At 56.0% G+C, this 19,474-nt stretch overlaps 1 protein-coding gene across 4 annotated transcripts in view; it reads right to left on the bottom strand.

Annotated features, from left to right (window-relative positions):
• Window positions 1–12,506: 12,506 nt before the first annotated feature.
• AK8 (adenylate kinase 8) overlaps window positions 12,507–19,474 on the bottom strand; it is a 127,833-nt gene continuing 120,865 nt past the window's right edge. For all 4 annotated transcript variants that reach the window (XM_042965119.1, XM_042965121.1, XM_042965120.1 and 1 more), the window contains 2 exons: window positions 14,226–14,306; window positions 12,507–13,084 (listed from right to left, as the gene is read on the bottom strand). In XM_042965119.1, the coding sequence (XP_042821053.1) occupies window positions 12,847–13,084; window positions 14,226–14,306 (319 nt within the window). In that variant the 3' untranslated portion in view covers window positions 12,507–12,846. The remainder of the gene's footprint in view (window positions 13,085–14,225; window positions 14,307–19,474) is intronic.

Raw genomic sequence — 19,474 nt, forward strand, 5'->3', positions numbered from 1 at the left:
GTGCTAATCTTCGTGCTCAGCTTTGAATTATATGTATGTTCACATAGGACTTTTTTTTTTTTTTTTTAATGAAAAGAACAGGCATCTAAAATCTTCAGGTTATGGAGAGAGAGTTTCTCAGTGCTTACCATCTGGTTGGGTGGTGTGGTTTCGACTTTTGGCATTTAAAGGAAACTTTAAGAACAGGAACACCTTTGGCCTGGAATACCCCGCATCCAGAAACATTAGTTGCTTCTCTGCACTGTATATATGTACATAGTGTTCATGATTAGATTGTAAGCTCCTCAAGGGCAGGGACCGTCTGCTTCATCTTGGTAGTTCCTGCAGCACCTAATGTCAAGTGCCTTGCACGGAGTAGGTGCTCCTGATGCGTAGGATGAGTCACTTCCTGCCACCTTCAAGACGGAGCATGGTTCCCTTTTTCCAGCGCGTTCAAAACTGCAAAGACTGCCGACCCGAAGAGGGCCAGAGTCCCGCTTGGGTTCGAACTGGGCTTCCTGGGTTGAACCAGGCCATGCCATATCATCAGCACTCGTTCGCCGCCTTTTCCTGAAGATCATATCCCAGTGTCCTGAGCTTTTATTTAATACTAGGGCAAAGGTTGCCGGGACAAGTTTGAAGTGGAGAAGAGCGGAGAAAAAACAAAGAGGAGGTTGTGGAGGGTGTGTTGTCGGCATACAGCCCTGCGGGGCAGTCTCTTTAGTCACTGCTGAAGAAGGAAAACCTAACAGGCACTCGTTTCCTTTACCGGTCAGCTGGTTGGCCGGTTTTGCAGTTAATGAAAGATGGTTGGTTTTTAGCTTTTTCCCACTTTGGACGCCCCTCAGTTGCTCGTATGCTTCTAGTAAAGTTGCTGTGAATATCCGGTGCTGTACATAACGGCAGTTTTGTAAATGTGGAACGACCTCGAACATGTGGTGTTTTGTATGCAGAGCCGCAGTATTATCTTGGCCACTTTTTTATTCAAAATAAATAAATAACAGAATTGTTTGTATATTGTGTGCATACTTTGTCAGGTTCACGTGGTTTGTAGCAAAGTCTAGAAACCTCCTCAGGCCCAGCACCATCACCAGCAGCGGTAAGTAATGCCCAGGCACGAGCAGAGGAGGAGGCAAGAGCTGTGGGTGTTAAAGAAACGCCGGTAGCAAGTACGGCAGAATCCATTCAGTGTGCCTTTGGTTTATTCCAGAAAAAGGTACGAGGAACGTAAGAGGAAGCAATCAGAGCTTCGGTGTGGCGTGGGACACCGTATGTCCTCGGCGACGTCAGCTACGTAGGACCTGGTGAGTTTGTAAACGAAGTTCTGATTGCAGGATTTCGGCAGCGACAAACTCGTAACTCGGAGCCCTGCCGAGAGCAAAGCGAGAGACGGAACAGGATGAGAAAATGAATGACCCTCCTCAAAGTAAGAGTAAAACTGCTGAAAATCAAAGGCAAAGAGAAGGCTTTGAAGCAGCCAAAGAAAAAGACATCACTTTAAAAGGAGCAGAAAGAGAAGGTACCTTAAAAGGGGCAGTAGTAAGGCTTCAAGAAGAATTCCGGATGCGGACGGGAAAGTGGGAGGGCTGCAGAGGGGCGGGAAGACTGCAGCTACCAACCTAGAATCCACAACTCCATGAAAATGCCCTTTAAATGAAAAGTACAGGGGCGCCTGGGGGGTTCAGTCGGTTAAGCTCCCGACTTCGGCTCAGGTCATGATCTCACAGTTCGTGAGTTCGAGCCCCGTGTTGGGCTCTGTGCTGACAGCTTGGAGCCCGGAGCCTGCTTCCGATTCTGTGTCTCCTTCTCTCTCTGTTCCTCCCCCGCTCACACTCTTTGTCTCACAAATAAATTAACATTAAAGTTTTTATTAAAGAGGGGCACCTGGGTGGCTCAATCGGTTGAGCGTCCGACTTCAGCTCAGGTCATGATACCACACTCCGTGAGTTCGAACCCACGTCGGGCTCTGTGCTGACAGCTCAGAGCCCGGAGCCTGCCTCAGATTCTGTGTCTCCCTCTCTCTCTGCCTCTCCCCTGCTCATGCTCTGTCTCTCTCTGTCTCAAAAATAAGTAAAAACATTTAAAAAAATTAAAAAAAAATTTTTAAAGAAATGAAAAGTCAGATGTTTTCAGGCAAAAACGGGAAATAACGCATCACCGCCAGATCAGCACTAAAGGAAATGCTAAAGGGCGGGGGGGGGGGGGTGGTGAGTGGGGGGGTGGAAGGAAGATCCAAGAAGCTGCAAGGACTGGAGAGCTGGAGGGCAAGGGGCGGGCGGACACCAAGTCCCGAGGTTCTGAGACGAGGCAGGAGTAACCACCTGAAGAATAATAAGAAGGTGTATGATTCAGCTAACAAACAGGGGAAAACTAGAACTTTTTTTAAATAACCCAAAACAGGAGACAGAAACCTAAGATGGACTAGGCTGGGAAAATGAAAAGCAATTAAGATCACCGATTTACACCCAGTACAGCACTAATTACATGAAATGTAAACGAACAAGGGATCCAAATAAAGCAAGGGTTGACAGAAAAACAAACCGTGTTGCTCGGAAGTGATAAATATTTAAAGTGGAAAATATTTAAAAGTTTATAAAGTACAGAAGCTTTTAAGGGATGGAAAAGGTAGCTGAGGTTCCACTCTGTCTCCGCCCCCCCGGCCCTCAGGCCCCTTGCCATAGATTTTCCTTCTACACAGGCGATCAGCCCGACACACGGTACTTTGAGACCGTGGCTCATCTTGGCTCTGGCGATCTGGGGAGTGGGTTCGGGGGTCTGGGAAGTGCACGGCGGAGGTGCCCACAGGATGGGTTTCATTCCTGGGCTTGCGGGCGGCCTCCGTGTGGGTGAGCGGCGGGAGCGCGGGAGGTCCCCGCTGTATCTTCTCGGGGCTTGGGCACAGGAGTCTGGAGGGTCACAAACCTTCAGTGCGCAGTGCTGGTGTCCCTTCCTGCACATCCAGGAAGCATTCCCTGCCCCCCGTGTCCATGGCTCCTTTAGCAACGACCCTGGTGCAGCCCTGCGGGTGACCGATTTGCTCAGCTTGTGTTTGCCCGATAAACGTATTTAATTCTTTTTTTTTTTTTCTTTTTTAAAGTGGTTCATATGTATGGGTTTTTTTTTTTCTTTTTTTTTCCCCACTCCCATCTTTGGAGAAGATTTTCACAGGATATAGCAAGGGGGAAAATTTTCTGCTTCTTCTCCCCAGCTCCCCAGCACATTAAAATTCTGGTTCCACTGTTTTCTGGCCTCCATGGTTTTAAGTAATCTCCCCCCTAAATGTAATGTCTTTTGTTCTCTCTGCTTCTCCTGTCTTTGTTCAATTTGTCCGCGGCTTCGGTAACCGTGCTCCGGGTGCCGAGGCTGGGATTTGAGCTTCCTGCCTCGAGATCGATGGCTCTCTGTGGGTCTGAGGCCTTTCTCCAGCACAGGGGGCTCGCCTGGCCGCACCCAGAGGTGCGGGGGAAATGAACACCCCCTCGGGGAGCAGGGACCTGAGATCACAGCTCATTCTCACGGCCTGTTCTGGGGGCAGTGAAAGCAAAGCGATCGGTCCCAGAGGCAGCCCTACAGAGCAGCCGTTCGAGATGGGATTCCGGAATCGGTTCACTTGCCGGTCAGTCGGCAAGAGGTAGCACAGCGCTGGTGGGACGTCCCGGGAGCTGCCGACAAGTGTGCACGCAGAGCAAGCTCTCCCGGCCTCAAGCCGGGCTCCTGGTAGCTCAGATCCGGGAGGAGGACCCGAAAAGACCTGAATCCCCAGATTCCCTGGAATCCCGTCGGCCAGCAGACTGGTTCCGTCCCCCTCGCTAAGGGGGAGCGTCTCTGATGGCCAGGAGGCCTTGCTAAGGTCACCCGCAGCCTCACAAGACGGAATTTTCCCTCATCCAGATCTGTCTTCACCCCCCTCATCCTCTCTAGGTCAACACTGGGGTTGATTTCGGCCTCGCCCACGTGGGGAGTCACAGTCACTGCCATGGGGGGACACGGCGGCCTCCCCAAAGGGCTGCGGAAATCAGGGAGTTTGGGCTGAGAGGGGGGAGACCAGAGGCCTTGCAGGGAAGCCTGCGGGCGTGGGAGCCCGCTGGGGGACCCTGGCGAGGACACCTAGACGCCATCCTGTACGACGATGGTGGCCGACTGACGCCTCAGGCCGCAGTAGCCTTTGGTGCTCAGTGCCAGCACGGCCTCCATGACAGCGCAAGGGACAGATGGGCAGCACTCGGGAACGGGCTCCGTGAGGCCAGAGGACGCCCCTCAGGCTAACGACAAGGGGTGGGCGCTGGGGTCAGTGAGCAGCTCGGTGGTGACCGTCCCCTTTAGGCCGGGCGTGAGGTCAGAGTTCCTGCCAAGCGATTGGCCTTCCAGGCGTCAAAGGTGACAAGATCAGGACAGAGCAGAGGCCCAGCCATGGGGGCACCGAGCCGCTGAAGGTCAGGCGCTCTACCCACCACACTCGGCAGCCTTGTCACCCGGGGCTCCATGACAACGGCTGATGAACCAGGAGGTCCTTACCGGTAGGATGGCCCAGCAGACAATGAGGGGACCATTTGATTTTAACCAAAAATGCCGAGGCAGCGGGCTGGAACCCCATTCTGTGGTCATGTCCCCAATCCCGGGGTTCCCCTTCCAGATGGATCTCAGCATCACTCTCAGCAGAAGCCTCCCCCCCACCCCCGCCCGCCACTTGCCCCGGTGAGACTCACCGGAAGCAGTCCTGCGGCTCAGGTGGGCTGTGGGGGTTACCGTCACCCCGACAACGTACAGATCATGGCAGCGGCAGAACCCCGAGTCAGGGGTGACTTCAGCTCCGCTTCTCTGACTCTGTCCTCTCTGCTCGTCCGCCTCATCCGCAGGCTGGCAGCCACACGTGTCCCCGGAGGCGCGAAACTGCCCCCCAAAGTGGGGCCCGGCCCGGGTCGCACAGGGGCGGCAGGAAGGGTTCTCAGCTTATCAACTCACACCACCCAGGCTACTGACCCCACTTCTCCAGGGGCCCCCACGCTGTCCCACGCCACCGCGCCTTCCCCGCCACCCCCACTGCTCACGTCCTCTCGGGAACAGGAACAGGCAGGTGTTTCGACTGCCGCCAGCGAAGGAGCGGGTGACACTATCCCCCCGACAGTGAGCATTTCCTGGCCACCAACACGGCTGAGCTTTCTTGGCGCATTTGATTGGCTGTTCACGTTTCCTTGTGCAAAATGCCCCGTCGTGCCTTTCTCATTTGTTTCTCGTGGGTCACCTGTGGGTGTTGCCACTTAAGCCTGTTTCAAACGTATTCAGTTTTAGAGATCAACACAGAATACGTACAACAGAGGCCACAAACCATCGGTGTGGAGCTGTGAGTGTGCCCACCATGCGGGCGGACAGCGGATGGGTGCCTCGGCCCAGAGGGTCCCCGCGCCCGTCCTCGGCCAGGGGCCCCCCCACAGCTGACCTCGTCGCGTATGATTTGTCACCAATGGGTGGAGCGGGAGGCTGTGATGTCAAGTGGAATAAGGCAGAGAGACGAATACCATGTGATCGCCCTCGCGTGGAATTTAAGAAACAGAAAAGAGCCAAGGGAAAAGAGAGGCAGACCAAGAAACAGACTGAAGAGGACACACAGGAGGCGACCAGGGGGGAGGTGGGTGGGCGATGAGGGGACAGGTGTCGGGGATGAAGGCGGGCGCTTGTGACGGGCACCCGGTGACGCAGGGAAGTGCTGGGTCGATAGGTGGTACACCCGAAACCAATATTAATACACTGCGTGCTAACTACACCGGGATTTAAATGAAAACTTAAAAAAGCAAAAACCAAAAAAAAAAAAACAAAAACAAACCACAATTGATGGGAGACGTGTGCCGTTTCCAGCTCGGGGCTCCGACGATTAGAACCACGAGCTTCCGGGCACCCGTCTTTGTTGTGCGGTTCTCCTGGAAACGCCGTGGGGAGGGAGGAACCACCAGGTCCCAGGGTGGCGGGCGTAGAAGCTACTTCGCAGGGCTCCAGAGTGGCGTCTCCAGAGTGGGGAGACGGGTTTTTCCCTCCCCCACCTCCCCACCCTGGCCGGGCAGGTGGGAGAGAGTCCCCTCCTTGCTCTGTGTGTCGAAACCTAGTGGGGGGTGTGTGCACGGGCAGAGCAGGCCTCGCTGTGGCTGTGACTGTGACTTTGTGATCGATCGGCAGGTCTCTGATGACTGACAAGGGGAAGCGTTTTTCACGTTTCATTAACCGTTCCCGTTTTCTCGTGTGAAACACCTGCTCCCGTCTGTTTCCTCTTTTCTACTTGGCCGCTTGGGTTTTGGTAATCCGTGGCAGTCCTTCACCTATTCTGGGCCCCGACCCCTGCCTGGTGTATTCAACGCGTCGCAAATCTTTCTTCCCAGGGTCTCTCAGACCTGTGGGGACGCTGCGCTGGCCCTTCTCCCAGCAGAGACCTTTGTCCCTGAAGCTCTGGGCGTCTGCCGGGCTCACCCGTCTCTGGACTGGTACTTTCTTGTCGTTTTCCGCCTCTGTGTATTTCCAATTTTTCTTGCCACCTCGGTTATAATTTTAGAAGGTTTTTTTTTTTTTCTTCCCCTATTTCATTCAGAGTATCACCACTAGGGCTTTGTGTCCAGAGGGGTCATCAGGATACCTCATCTGCCACGTTGCCAGATATGGAAGTCTCCGGTTACTTTTGAATTTTTGTGTTCCCACCGTGAGGATCTTCCACAAAAACAATGCGGCGAACCTCAAGGTTCAGGCCCACAGACCCCGGATCGACAAGGGATGTTTGCTAGCAAAACAGATCTCCAGGCCGACACAAACTTGCTGATTCTGGATCTGTAGGGAAGAAGCCCAGGACTCTTCATTTTAGCCAGCATTTCCCATGATCCACCCCTGCTGAACGGCTGCCCTGGACAGATCGCCTCACCCAGCGGGCTGCTGAGGGACAAGTTACATTCTTCAGTGGCTAGAATATCCCCACCCGTAAAAGAATGAAGGTGGCTCCAGCCTCACACCCGACAACAAAATTAACTCCCAACAGGCCACTGACCTAAATGTTAAGAGCCCAAACTACAGAATTCCCAGGAGAAAATAGGAGAGTCTTTGTGACTTTGGATCCGGTGAAGTCTTAGATGCAATGCCAAAACTACAAGGGGCAAGAGAGAAAAATAAATGGGACTTCATCAAAACGAACAGCTTCTGGGGCACCTGGGTGGCCCTGTCGGTTGGGAGTCAGACTGGCTCAGGTCATGATCTCACGGTTCGTGAGTTCGAGCCCCGCATCGGGCTCTGTGCTGACAGCTCAGAGCCTGGAGCCTGCTTCCGATTCTATGTCTCCCTCTCTCTCTTTCTGCCCTTCCCCTGCTTGTGTTCTCTCTCTCTCTCTCTCAAGAATAAACTTAAAAAAAAAAAGAACTTCTGTGCCACAACCAATGTCCATCAAGAAAGGGAAAAGGTGGGGCGCCTGGGTGGCTCGGTCAGTTGAGCATCCGACTTCGGCTCAGGTCATGATCTCGCAGTCTGTGGGTTTGAGCCCTGAATCGGGCTCTGCGGTGACAGCTCAGAGCCTGGAGCCTGCTTCCGATTCTGTGTCTCCTCCTCTCTCTGCCCCTCCCCCACTTGTGCTCTATCTCTCTCTGTCTCTCAAAAATAAATAAATGTAAAAAAATTAAAAAAAAAGAAGAAAGGGAAAAGGCAACAAGAACAGGAGAAAATCGTTGCAAGTTGTACACCTGATCAAGGACTTCTATCTAAAATATATTAAGGTTGGGGCGCCTGGGTGGCTCAGGTGGTTAAGTGTCTGACCTCGGCTCAGGTCATGATCTCGCGGTCATGGGTTCGAGCAAAAATGAATAAACGTTAAAAAAAAAACAAAAACTTAGGATATATGAGGAACTCCTCAGTAATAAAAAGACGACTCAGTTTTTAAATGGGCAAAGGACCTGAACAGTTTCTCAAAATAAGGTCTAGAGATGGCCAGTAAGCACACGAGAAGACACTCCACTTGAGTAGCTGACCCCCGCTACGCCACGGCTGCACCTTGAAAATATGCTGAGCAAAGGAAGCCAGACACAGAAGGCTACGTGCTGTGGGATTCCATTTGTAGATGTCCAAAACAGACACATGCAGAGAGAGACACAAAGGACCCTAGTGGTTGCCAGGGGCTGGGCATGGGGGAAGGGGGTGACCGCTCATGGGCACAGGGTTTCTTTGGGACTGACAAAACGTTCTAAAACTAGGGGGAATGGTTGCATGACTGTGTGAATATATTAAAGACCAGTTATCCGCTTTGAGTGGATGAATTCTAAGGTATGTGAATTCTATCTCAATAAAGTTGCTTTTTTAGTGGCTAGAAGGTTCATTTTCGCGCCTCTGCCCCCCACTGCCTGTGATGACAGAATTTCTGCCGTCTAGTGGCCTTGTAGACAGCATAAAGTTGTCGCTGCAGATGAGGTCCTCATGCCCGCCTATCTGCAGGTGCGGCCTCCCCATGAACGCGAAGCAGCAGGTGCAGTGGCCCCGGTACCTCCTGCCTGGGCCCGTGAACGGGTCCGCACGTGGGGTCCCGCCTCTGTACCTGGAGACCAGTGGAGCGTCCTGGGCTGGTGCGTCACTGGCTAGTGACATGGAAGTTAGCTGCCATGTCCTCGTTCTGGCCTCCGGGCCCAGTATCGGCTGGAAAAGATTTGCACAGGAAATAGGAGCTTGATAGGAAAAACCGGACTCTACCGCCTGGGGCCTCACCGAAACCCAGTTTGCGGTTAAATGGAAGTGACCCGGCAGCTGTGAAACCTGAGCTGGACCCTCTTGCCCTCGGGGGAAGGAATGACCAACGAAACCAGCAGGTCAGAGCTTTACTGGCGAAAAAAAACCAGGAGCTGTTTTGCTAAAGCAAGGCACCGACAAGCAAGACGCGACAACATAGAAGGGCCCTGCGCTAAGAGAAATGGCCAGTTGCGGAAGGACAGATGACCGCATGATCTCCTTTACAGGAGCTCCCTGAACCGGTCAAACCTCTCGAAACAGAATGGCAGGGGCGGGGCTGGGGAAGGGGCAGTGGGGCATTACCGTTCACCGGTGTGAAGTTTCAGCTACGCAGTAAGAAAGTTCTGGAGAGCTGCCAGACAGCATCGTGCCTACAGCGACCTATACTGTATTGTGCACTGAAAATTTTCCTAAGAGGGTAGATCTCATCAGGCTTAGTGTTCTTACCACATTGTTTTAAAGGGAGCTTACAGGGCAGTAAATACAATACAATCTCGTTGGTGCTCATACCCACCTATCTATCCATCTGCCCACCTCCCCCCCCCCCACTGCCGCCTGTCTGTCCGTCCGTCTGTCCGTCCATCCATCCATCCACCCCAAACTTCTGCCTCTACTCATCTCTAGTGAATGGCACTCAAGGGTTTTACTGTGGCAAGGATAGGAGTTCCGCGTCCTATGTGACACCGTTTGGGTATCTTACAGGTAACACTGCAATGATACAAATACAGTTATTTTTTCTATTTTTAAAAATGGAAGCATGTTCCACGACCAGCTAATACGTCACTTTTCCTGTGCCTCTGAATCCTCACCTGTGCCTCACAGCCCAGATTCCGGGTCACCTTCACCTCCCCCAAGGATATTGCCGTGAGTCCTGGCCTCGGAGCCTCACCTGCCTCCCCTGCCTCCTGGGCGCACAGCTAGTCTGCTCCTAACCACACCACTGGGCCACAGAACCTGGTCTGACCCCTGAAGCAAAAGAAGGGGAGCATGCTGGGAAGACGTGGGACCCGAGGGCAGAGATGGGAGTCAGGAACCATCGGAAATCAGATGGTCTCTCTTTTTCTCTCGTCTCTCTCTCCTTCATCTTTGCAACATAGAAGCTTCACGAGGGCAGACATGCCGTCCTCCTCCCTCCTCTGCTCCATCCCCGGTGCCAGGCACACAGGAGGCACGCCGTGCCCGCTGAGTGCCCGAGGTGGCCTGTGCCTGCTTCTCTCTCTGCGGCTGTGCTGTGCACGGGCCGGGCAGACCCCAGGTATCCTCTGCTTCCTACAAGGAGCAAGAGGAGAGAGTAGGCGTCTACCCTCGGTTCTCTCCCCAGATTCCTGGGACAGAGAAGCTGGCTGGCCCGGCTCAGGGTGACCAGCAGGTGTAACCCCAGTCCCGCAGCAGAAACACCTGTGGAGGCGGCACCCCGAAGGGCCCTTGGCACCACCTGGATTTCCGCTGCCCGGGGAGTCGTGGGGGGTAAGGAGACAGGCACAGAGACAGCCCCGTAAGCCAGGGGGCCCGCGCTAGTGGAGGGGACAGTTTGTGGTGACAACTTCCGATAAACGCGCTTGGAAAGGAACCGAGGCGCTCCTTTAGTGACAGGGCGGAAAGCGAGCTGTTCCCTCCAAGTTACCCTCTGTCAGACCTCAGTGGTTAGCTTCAAGGGCAGGGGGGGGGGATCTAGAAATCAGCGGGACGTTTGCCCTCCAAGCCCGGGACTGGGCCTCTCTGGGCCCCGCGGCCCGAGAACCAGCGTGGCCTGGGCTGGAACTGGATGCTAATAAACTGCAGCCAGAGCGGGGGCAGAGGGCTGCAATCCAAGGAGGAGGGGCAGGGAAGCCTTGCTGTGCAAAGCGACGGGGGAGGGGCTGCGGTGGCCGGGAGGCGATGAATGCCATTTGCTCCAGTCGTTTCCGGGGGAAGCGATCTACACGATCTACAGCCGGAGCGTGTTGGGCCAACCCTGGCGGTGCTCCCCAGGCCGCCGGACACCCGAGGGGCGCGCCCGTGACCCGCGCGCGCGTGCATCTCAACGAAGCATCGCGGCGCAGCCGCTCGGCGACACTGGTCCACGTGGAGCTCCTCCCCGAGCCACCCCTACAGACAGCCGAGAAAGCAGGTGCCCACGACCTCTCCAGGGCCTCCCCCCACCCCTACCCCCGCCGAGCGCACTTGGAGGGCTGAGCCCTCCTTGCCACGTGCAGCCTTGGGCAAGTCTTTTAAGTTGTCTGAGCCCCAGTGTCCTCGCCTACGGATAAAAATAGTTCTGACTTCTGGGGGGAGCTGTGAATTAGGTGAGACAGAGTGACAGCACGCACTGTGTGTCCTGCCCTAGTTTTGGCCTTAATATGCATCAGCTGGTCCCGCAATTCTCGCTCAGCATTGCCTAGGAGGCAATGACTATTCTGCTGTCATTTCACAAGGACTCAGAGAGGTGAAAGAACTTGCCCGGGATCACACAGCAGCACGGGGACCCAGGCTGCTCGGTACACGGCCCATACCCATGGCGGACATCACCTGCCTCCCAGAGCAGGCTCAGAGCGCACAGAACTGCTCTGATGGGGCAGACGGCGGGTGGAGGAAGCGGAGAGGAAACGGTGTGGCCGGGCCCAGAGAGGAGGTCATCCGCAAAACGCGCATTACTACATAAACTAAAGAAGCGAATGTTTTATGAAGTCTTTGGCTAAGGGTTTATGTCCAAATGGTGTTTTGTGGGGAGTTCAGGTGAAGTGAGACCACATTCTCTGGGATCCGGCAGGCAGAGGGGTAGAGCAGGCGTAAGGGTTAGCGTTCGCAACCTGGCCCCGTGGTCTGGAACTGGAACAACGGGCAGGGGCCCGCTGCCTGGGGAGGCGGGGGGGGGGGGGGACTCTCAGGGTAGACACCCTCTTTCCTGTGGGGACTGGGAAGGGAAGGGAAGGCCCCCGACTGGAGTTTCAGGAGGCGGTACCCGGTGCCTGAACAGGGCAAGGACAGAGGGTTGAGGGCTGAGCCGCCCAGCCGAAGGGAAGGTGCGGAGGCGAGGAGACAGGCCACCTCTGGGACAGGGCCCAGGCCCGGGAGGCCCGACAGGGGCAGGTCTGGGGCACGCCCTGCCCGCAGAAGCAGGGGAGCAGGCAGGGGCGGGGGGGTGGGGGGCTCAGCCCCGTGCGTACCAGCTACTGGCCGTCCTGGTTACTGGCTACCACGGCCAGTACCAGGATCGGATCGTTGCCAGAGGGACTCGGGCCACCCCAGGCTAGAAGGGGCCTCACCGGTGAGGCCCGGAGCACCCGAGCGAGCATCCCCAGAGCCCCGCTGGCCCGGCCCGCTGAGGCCCCACAGGCAGAGAGCTCCAGAACACCAGGTTCGGGTGTGGCCGTGGGTCCAGGGGACCTTAAGCAAGTCCCTTCCCCTCTGTGGCTTCAGCGTGCTTTTCTGTTGATGGGCACATCGCCTACGTGACGAGGAGAGGGAATAATGGGAGGAGGGGGAGCCCACAGAAGAGGAGTGCACGGTGCCGTCCGCCTGCTGTCTACACCCGTGCGCTGTCAGCCGTGCCGGCCCCAGAGGCGCTGCCTGAAAGCAGGCCTTCTAAGCGGCTCTAGCCCATCCTCAGAAACAGTCCCATGTGCCTGGAACTGCAAAGTCCAGCACAGCGGCCACGAAGCCACCCGTGGCTGTTCCTGTTTAAGTTAGCAAAGGGCAGGTGAAATTTAAAAACCATCTCCTCGCGGGGCGCCGGGGGGGCGGGCGGGGCGCCGTCGGCTAAGTCACACACTTAGCCGACTGAGCCACCCAGGGGCCCCCGAGGTGGTGGCTCTTTAAAACTCCATTTATTGAGAGCTGGTCGTGTGCCAGGGACTTGGCTGAGGGCTTTCCGGGCGCCCCGCCCGCAGGGACGGTCACCACCCCGGCTTTGGCTGTAAGCGAGGCTCCGAGGGTTCGGTGCCTCGTCCGAGGGCGCACAGCCCGGAGCCCTGCTGTGCTCCACTGCCTCCCTGGGCTTTGTCCGCCCTGTGTTCCCAGGCCCCGAAACAGGGCGGCCTTCCAGCATCCTCCCCTCCAGGACACCCGAGACTGCACCCAGCACACTTTATTGGCTTGGCTGAGGTTTCGGGAGGTTGGGGTGGGGGCTGACTTTGTCTCCCTGGGAAGCCATCAGGGGACCTTCCTGGGCAGGGGGTTAATGATCCCACTCTCTATGTATTCAAAGACCGTGTACGGGTCCTGGTCCCCGTTGATGGCGATGGCCTGCCTGTAGAACTCCTCCAGGTCCGAGGAATGCCTGTAGAACAGTTCCATTTTGAGCTTGACCTGCTCTTTGGTATCTTTCGGGTGCTGCAGGAGGCGGGCCTGGATTTCTACGGTCGGGGGCGGCTTGTACATGAGGTGGTACCTACGACAGAGGAGGGAAGTAGGTGACCCGTGGCCCCGCCCAGAGGGCGGGGGGGGGGGAACGGGCCTTCTGTCCCACCGTTGACCCAATCGGTCCCCATCACCGCCACCAAACATTTACGGCACACCAGCTGGGTGCACACCCGTGGTGGGGCCCTGGTGCTCCCCCTGGAGCACCCGAAGAGTGGTCCCTGCCCCGGGGGTGAGGGTGCAGGTCAGTGACCGGCGGACAGAGTGGAATATATTACCCCCCAAATTCCTTTCTTTCCTTCCTTCTCTTCCTTCCCTTCTTTCCTCCTTTTCCTTCTTCCCTCCAAACAGTATTTACCAAGCGTCTGCTGCCCCTCTGGCATCATGTCTGCTCCTGGCACAGAGGGGCAAGCGGGACGATCGTTGGCTCCGTGCGCATAGCGCTCGTGGCCGAGTGGGGGAGAGGGGCACTGTGACAGCAAATGTGAGTGCGGGGGACAGCAAGGGCCACAGTCAGTCACTGCTGGGCGGGACCCAGGGGCGGGGCAACATGAAGGCCACTGTGCTTGACTTGGGTCGGGGAGACCATCCCTCGGCACCAAGGATAAGACATCAGCCTATGGTGTAGAAAATTCCTGGTATTTCTTTCCTGCCCCCCCCCTCCCCATCCCACTCCGGAGTCCCGACCCAGAAACGTGGCCGGGGGACTAAGAAATGTGGCCTGCGTACCAGGGAGGATGGATGCTTCTAGCTCTTAGTGATCGTGGGGACTTTCAACTGCGTCTCAACGCGAACACAGTCATTGCACTTGGCCGGACCGCAGAATAAGGCTCACAATTCACCTCCCGTGACCGTGGGTCGGCCCCCAGGTGAACTGGTTCGCAGTCACATCTGCAGTGCGTCTTGGCGAGAAGAGGCCTTCGGAAGCGTCCCGGGGACACCTGCCCAATCCAGCCACTTCCCATGCCGGGGTCAGAACTGTTACTTGGGACTGGGAGGGTATTTCGCGTCGGACATGCATTTCCTGGCACAGGGTCCACAGGCACTGCCCAGAGGAACTGGCTGGATGAACCCTCCTTCTAGAGTCTTCTGTCAGCGGCAGCCCCAGACCCATCCTGCAGTGGTCTCGGCTGAGCCCTCAGACGGCCAACCACCGGGAGCCTGGCACAAACCTTTCTCCCGTGACGGGATCCATTCTTCTCAGGGTCAGCCGCTCGATGATAGAATCTAATGGCACGTTCAGGAAAAACACCCTGCGGGGAGAGAACGACAGCACGGTCAGCTGGGGAGGACCCCGGCTGGCCTCACGGCACCTGAGAGCGGGGCCGGCACCTTCCCCGCGTGCGAGTGGAGCCCCAGGAGCCGCCTCTCAGGGGCTCCGGGGACCAAGGTCTCCGGCGTCACCAGGGAGAGATACGGGCGAGGCCTCCCTGCCACGGAAGCTGGTTACAGTCTGCCTCCACCATGGACTTTTTTGTGTGACGCTCGGGCCACTCACACACCCTCTCAGCCTCCGTTTGCTCAGCTGCAAAATGGGGCTAATGATCGCTCCCTGGTGCTGACGATCTGGTGACACAAAGCGTGTGCCCAGCTCAGCGCAGGGCTGGCGCACGCTCGGGGCTCACACGTGGCAGGCGGTGCCATAGCGTCATCTCTACGATCGCGGGATAGCCTTCTCGAGAGTTCGGGCTCCCTGGCTGCCCGTGCCCTCCCTCTTTCACAAAGGAGCCCTGGACCCAAGGGAGCAGGGCCTTCGAAAGTCAACAGCCCAGATCAGAGCCCAGCAGGAAAGACAGGGCGCCCCCTTCTGATAACCCAGGTCTCCCGGAAATCCCTAGTGCAGATGGCCCAGTCCCCCCCTTTTGGCAATGGGACCCGTTCTTTACATAAAACCCGAGGACAGAGGTCCTCAACCCCGGGTGATTTTGACCCGAGAAGACATTTGGCAACACAGGGGACATTTGTGGTTGTCACAACAGGGGAGGAAATGGTACTAGCAGCTAATGGGTGGGGCCCAGGGACGCGGCTCAACATCCTGGGACAAGGGGGACAGCCCCCACCACGAGGACTCATCCAGCCCCAATGGCCATGGCACCAGGGTTGGCAGATGGGACAGGGCGAAGGGCTGGTGCTCTGGGGGGGAGGGAGGGGGGGTTGGCAAAGGGCCAAGTGTTCACGGCACCTGCCCTCAGGTCTAATCCGGGCCCGTCTTCTGGTGTGAAACCATCCCAGTTTGTTTTTAAAAAATGAACTTCTGGGGCGCCTGGCGGGCTCAGTCGGTTAGCCGCCCAGCTTCGGCTCAGGTCATGATCTCACGGTTCGTGGGTTCGAGCCCTGAGTGGGGCTCCGTGCCGACAGCTTGGAGCCTGGAGCCTGCTTCGGATTCTGTGTCTCCCTCTCTCTCTGCCCCTTCCCCCACTTGCGCTCTGTCTCTCTCTCTCAAAAGTAAATAAACGCTGAGAAAAAATGAACTTCTGGAACATTCCATTGCTCGCTCCCTGCTGACTCACTCATCCTCTAATTCATACGTGCATTTATTGGCCGTCCGCTGTGTGCCAAGCATCACAGTAAGCTCCCAAGTTGACCTGCCCGCTGTGTGGGTTGCGACACGGGATTCAGTGGGGTCACCATCAGGTTTGTGAGTTTGTGAGTTCGAGCCCCACGTCGGGCTCTGCACTGACAGCTCAGAGCCTGGAGCCTGCTTCGGCTTGTGTCTCCTTCTCTCTCTGCCCCTTCCCCCCTCATGGTCTGTCTCTCTCTCTCTCTCTCCCCCTCTCTCTGCCCCTTCCTGCTTGTGCTCTCTCTTTCTCTCTCAAAAATAAATAAACATTAAAAAAAAGTATTTTTACTGGTTATGAGTCACTTTGATCTGCGTCCACGCCTCCCGTTTTACTGAGATGAAGGACGTGGCCGTGGCCGACCGAGGACAGGGGCACAGCTGGGCTGTTCCTCCTGCTGTGCACGGTGGATACGCTCGCTGCTTCCTTGAGCTTACAGATGCCTGCTGATCGTCCCAACTCTCCCCGGGGAGCCACCCTGATCCTTTCTCATCCTTGTGACTTGTCTGAAGTTAACTCATCCCGGGGCTGCAGGGCTGCGCACGCACCAGGAAGGCCCGGGCGTGGCCAGTCAGGGCGCGGGCTCCCTGTGCCCAGAGCAATTGGGCACGATCAGCAAGCAAGCCGATCCAAGCCAGGCCAATGAGGGGCTGCACCATGGCTTGCCAGAAAGGAGCGTCCTTTTTGCTGGGGCTGCTGAGATGATGATAGGGGACCCGGGGTTGCCTGGGGCCTGGCCCACAGAAAGCCTACTTGAGAGAGAGAGAGGGGGGACAGGTGGCCAGAGACACCGTTTGGGGCCCTGAATCAAGCTGTGCCTGAAGCCGACACACCCCTCAATATTTCCCTGACACGAATACATAAATCTCTTCTTTTGCTTAAGCTGGTTTGAGCTGGGATTCCTGCAACTGTTCTCCAAAGGACACCTAATACTCCCAGTCTCCCCGACGCCCCTGGCTTCTGCCAAACGTGTAAACTTTAAAAAAAAAAAAAAAAAAAGTGAGTCCCTGAGCAAAAGGCTCTCTCCTTCAAGGCAGTTTCTCTGACTGCCTTTCTTCTCTCTCCCTCATTCTGCCCAGGCTGTTTGCTTACGTTTGCTCCTGCCCAGTTGGCCAAGAAGGCCCTCCCGGGCGCCTGATGAGAGCGGCTGCCCGCCCTCCGCAGGGCGAGCGCGGTGGTTTCCCCTGCAGCCTGGGGGGGCCGGCAGCCTCGCAAACCCACCTCTTCCCCGCGCGGGTTCTTGATAATGATTTCCATCCACAACGTGCTGCAAAATAACAGCCACCAAATAAAACAAGCGAGATCGGGGGGCGTCTGCACACGGGAGCACAGGTGTTTCAACGAGCTTTTATCCCTTACGCTCCAAACACGCAGGGCCCCCCTCCCACCCCCGAGACTTGCGAGGCCCCACAGCAACACCGAAACACGGCTGTCACCGTGGCTGGCGGCTGACGGTGCCGCTCTGGATGCCGACGCCAGTAGAAAGGGAGCCAGTTTGGAAATCCCTGATAATTGATGTTGCTTCATAAACAAACAAGCCCCAATTGAAAGATTTTTAACCCAGCGTATCAAGACTGCTTGTCGTCATTCAAGGGAATGACTTCTGAAAGGCTGGCGAGATCAGAGGCACAAGGACACCAAATTGGTACTTGAAACACGTCGCTGGGAGAAGCCTCGCTGGAGAAGGAGCCGTGCTTCCACGCTGGAAGCTTCTGATTAGCCAGGCTCCTGGAGCCACGGCGCCAGAGCGGGGTGGCGGGCTGGAGTGGGGAGCCCAAGCCAGCGTGCACCCCGCCCGGCCTGCGTTGTGCATTCTGTGGCTCATTTACAATCACACGGCCCGGGGACGGGGATCGGGGACGGCAGAGGTGGCCAAGAATACCCAAAGCGGGGCGCAGGGCAGAAGCGCTCCTGCTGTAGTATGGGGGTGCCAGCACTCACTCACTGGGGGGGGAGGGGTGGGGGCACTACCTACTTTGGGGATTGGGGGGCTGTGCAGAGCTTCGGGCTGGTGGAGGCCTCGGGAGGGAGGGGGAAGGTCGCACCGCAAGGTTGAAGAAGCAGTTTCCAATCCCGCGGTTCCGGGATTTGTCTGATGTCGAGAATCACTGGGGGGAACGTGTCTGAAACACAGAGTCCGGGCAGCCCCCTCAAGAGCTGCTGAAGCAAAACCTCCAGGAGAGGGGCCGGGACGGGTGTGTTTGTAGATCAGCAGCTCAGGCGACTCACACGCTCAGGCAGGTATGGGAACCACGGTCTAATCCCAGGTCTCGCCCTTGGCCGCACCCTGGAACCATCGAAGGGGCTTTGGGAATAGTGAGGCCTGCGTCCCCCCCCTAGAGGTCTACCTACAAGTGGCCCAAGGTGAGGCCTGGGAATGGAGATTTTTAAAGGCTCCCCAGGTGACTGTAGTATGTAGTCAAGGTTGGGAACCACTGCTCTGATCCGATCTGCTCAGTGCACAGTGTGGGGAAACTGAGTCTTAGAGAGGTGAGGGCTCGTACTCTGTCACCCAGGGCATTGGTGCCAGATACCCAATGGCAGCTGAGATCTCTTGACTCTCAGGGTACCTCCTCTGGCCACCCTGCCTGGGGCTCTGTTTGGGGAGCAAAGAAAGCTTTCTTCCTCAAAGATCTTGAAGCTTACCACGTGCTCCAAAGCTAAATTTACTGGAAGCTGAAGGGGTGGAACTTTCTCTGGACCCATGCGTAGATTTGGTAAATGGAAGGAGGTGACATTCCATACTGACTTGAAGTAAATATGGCATCCAGTACTGCCCAGAGGCGGGGCCCTGCCCTCGTTAGCCTCTTGCTTTCAAGCAATGAGACTCCACTAGGGGCAAAGCTCTACGCAAAGCACCATGGTATAATTACAATGAGATACCACCTCATACTCATTTGGATAGCTATTATAAAAAAACCCCCAGCAAATGACGGGTGTTGGCAAGGATACGGAGACAGTGGAACCCTAGCGCACTGCTCGTGGGAAGGGAAAATGGTGTATCTGCTGGGTGCGGTTCCCTGAAAAAGTAAACACAGTGCCATACGGTTCAGCTGTTCCACCGAGTGTGTGTCCAAAATGAGGGAAAGCAGACCCTGGAACAGGTATTTGCAGACCCAAGTTTGTAGCTGCATCACTCACAGTAGCCGAAAGATGGAAATAACCCAGACGTCCATTGATGGATGAGTGGATACACAGAATGTGGTCCATACACACAATAGAATATTATTCAGCCTTAAAAGGGAATGAAATCCTGACACCTGCTATAACATGGGTGAACCTTGAAGCCGTTGCACTAAGTGAAATGAGTCAGACGCAGAAGGATGGATGTCATATGAGCCCACTTCCGGGAGGTATCTAGAGTCATCCAATTCGTAGAGACGAGTCGATGGCTCCCAACGAGGGTGGGAGCCAGGGTGTGGGAAGAGGGGTGGGGAGTCCGTGTTCGACAGGGACAAAGTTTCAGCTGAGCAAGATGAAACAAGCTCAGGACGTGGGCAGTGGTAAGGTCGCACAACACCGTGAATGTACTGACTGCTACCGAAGTGTATCCTTAAAAACGGCTAAAACAGTACATTTCCTCTTACGTGTATCTTACCTTAATAAAACATAAAGGTCTGTGGTGTAGTTTATAGACATGATGGTGAAGGCAGGGTGAGGGGCGGTTCTCTGGCCTCGAATAAGCTTACAGTTTAATGAGGTTCTGAATACACACAGGTGAACAAAGAAACGGACAGACCAGAGAATGTGAACCATAGAATAGTCCTAATTCTGAACTAGGTATGATGCCGATGCTATAAAAACATTCAGAAAATAGAGGAAGAGAGGGGCGCCTGGGTGGCTCAGTCGGTTAAGTGTCCGAC

This window comes from Panthera tigris, chromosome D4 (assembly GCF_018350195.1).
Source record: "Panthera tigris isolate Pti1 chromosome D4, P.tigris_Pti1_mat1.1, whole genome shotgun sequence".
Taxonomy (NCBI): domain Eukaryota; kingdom Metazoa; phylum Chordata; class Mammalia; order Carnivora; family Felidae; genus Panthera; species Panthera tigris.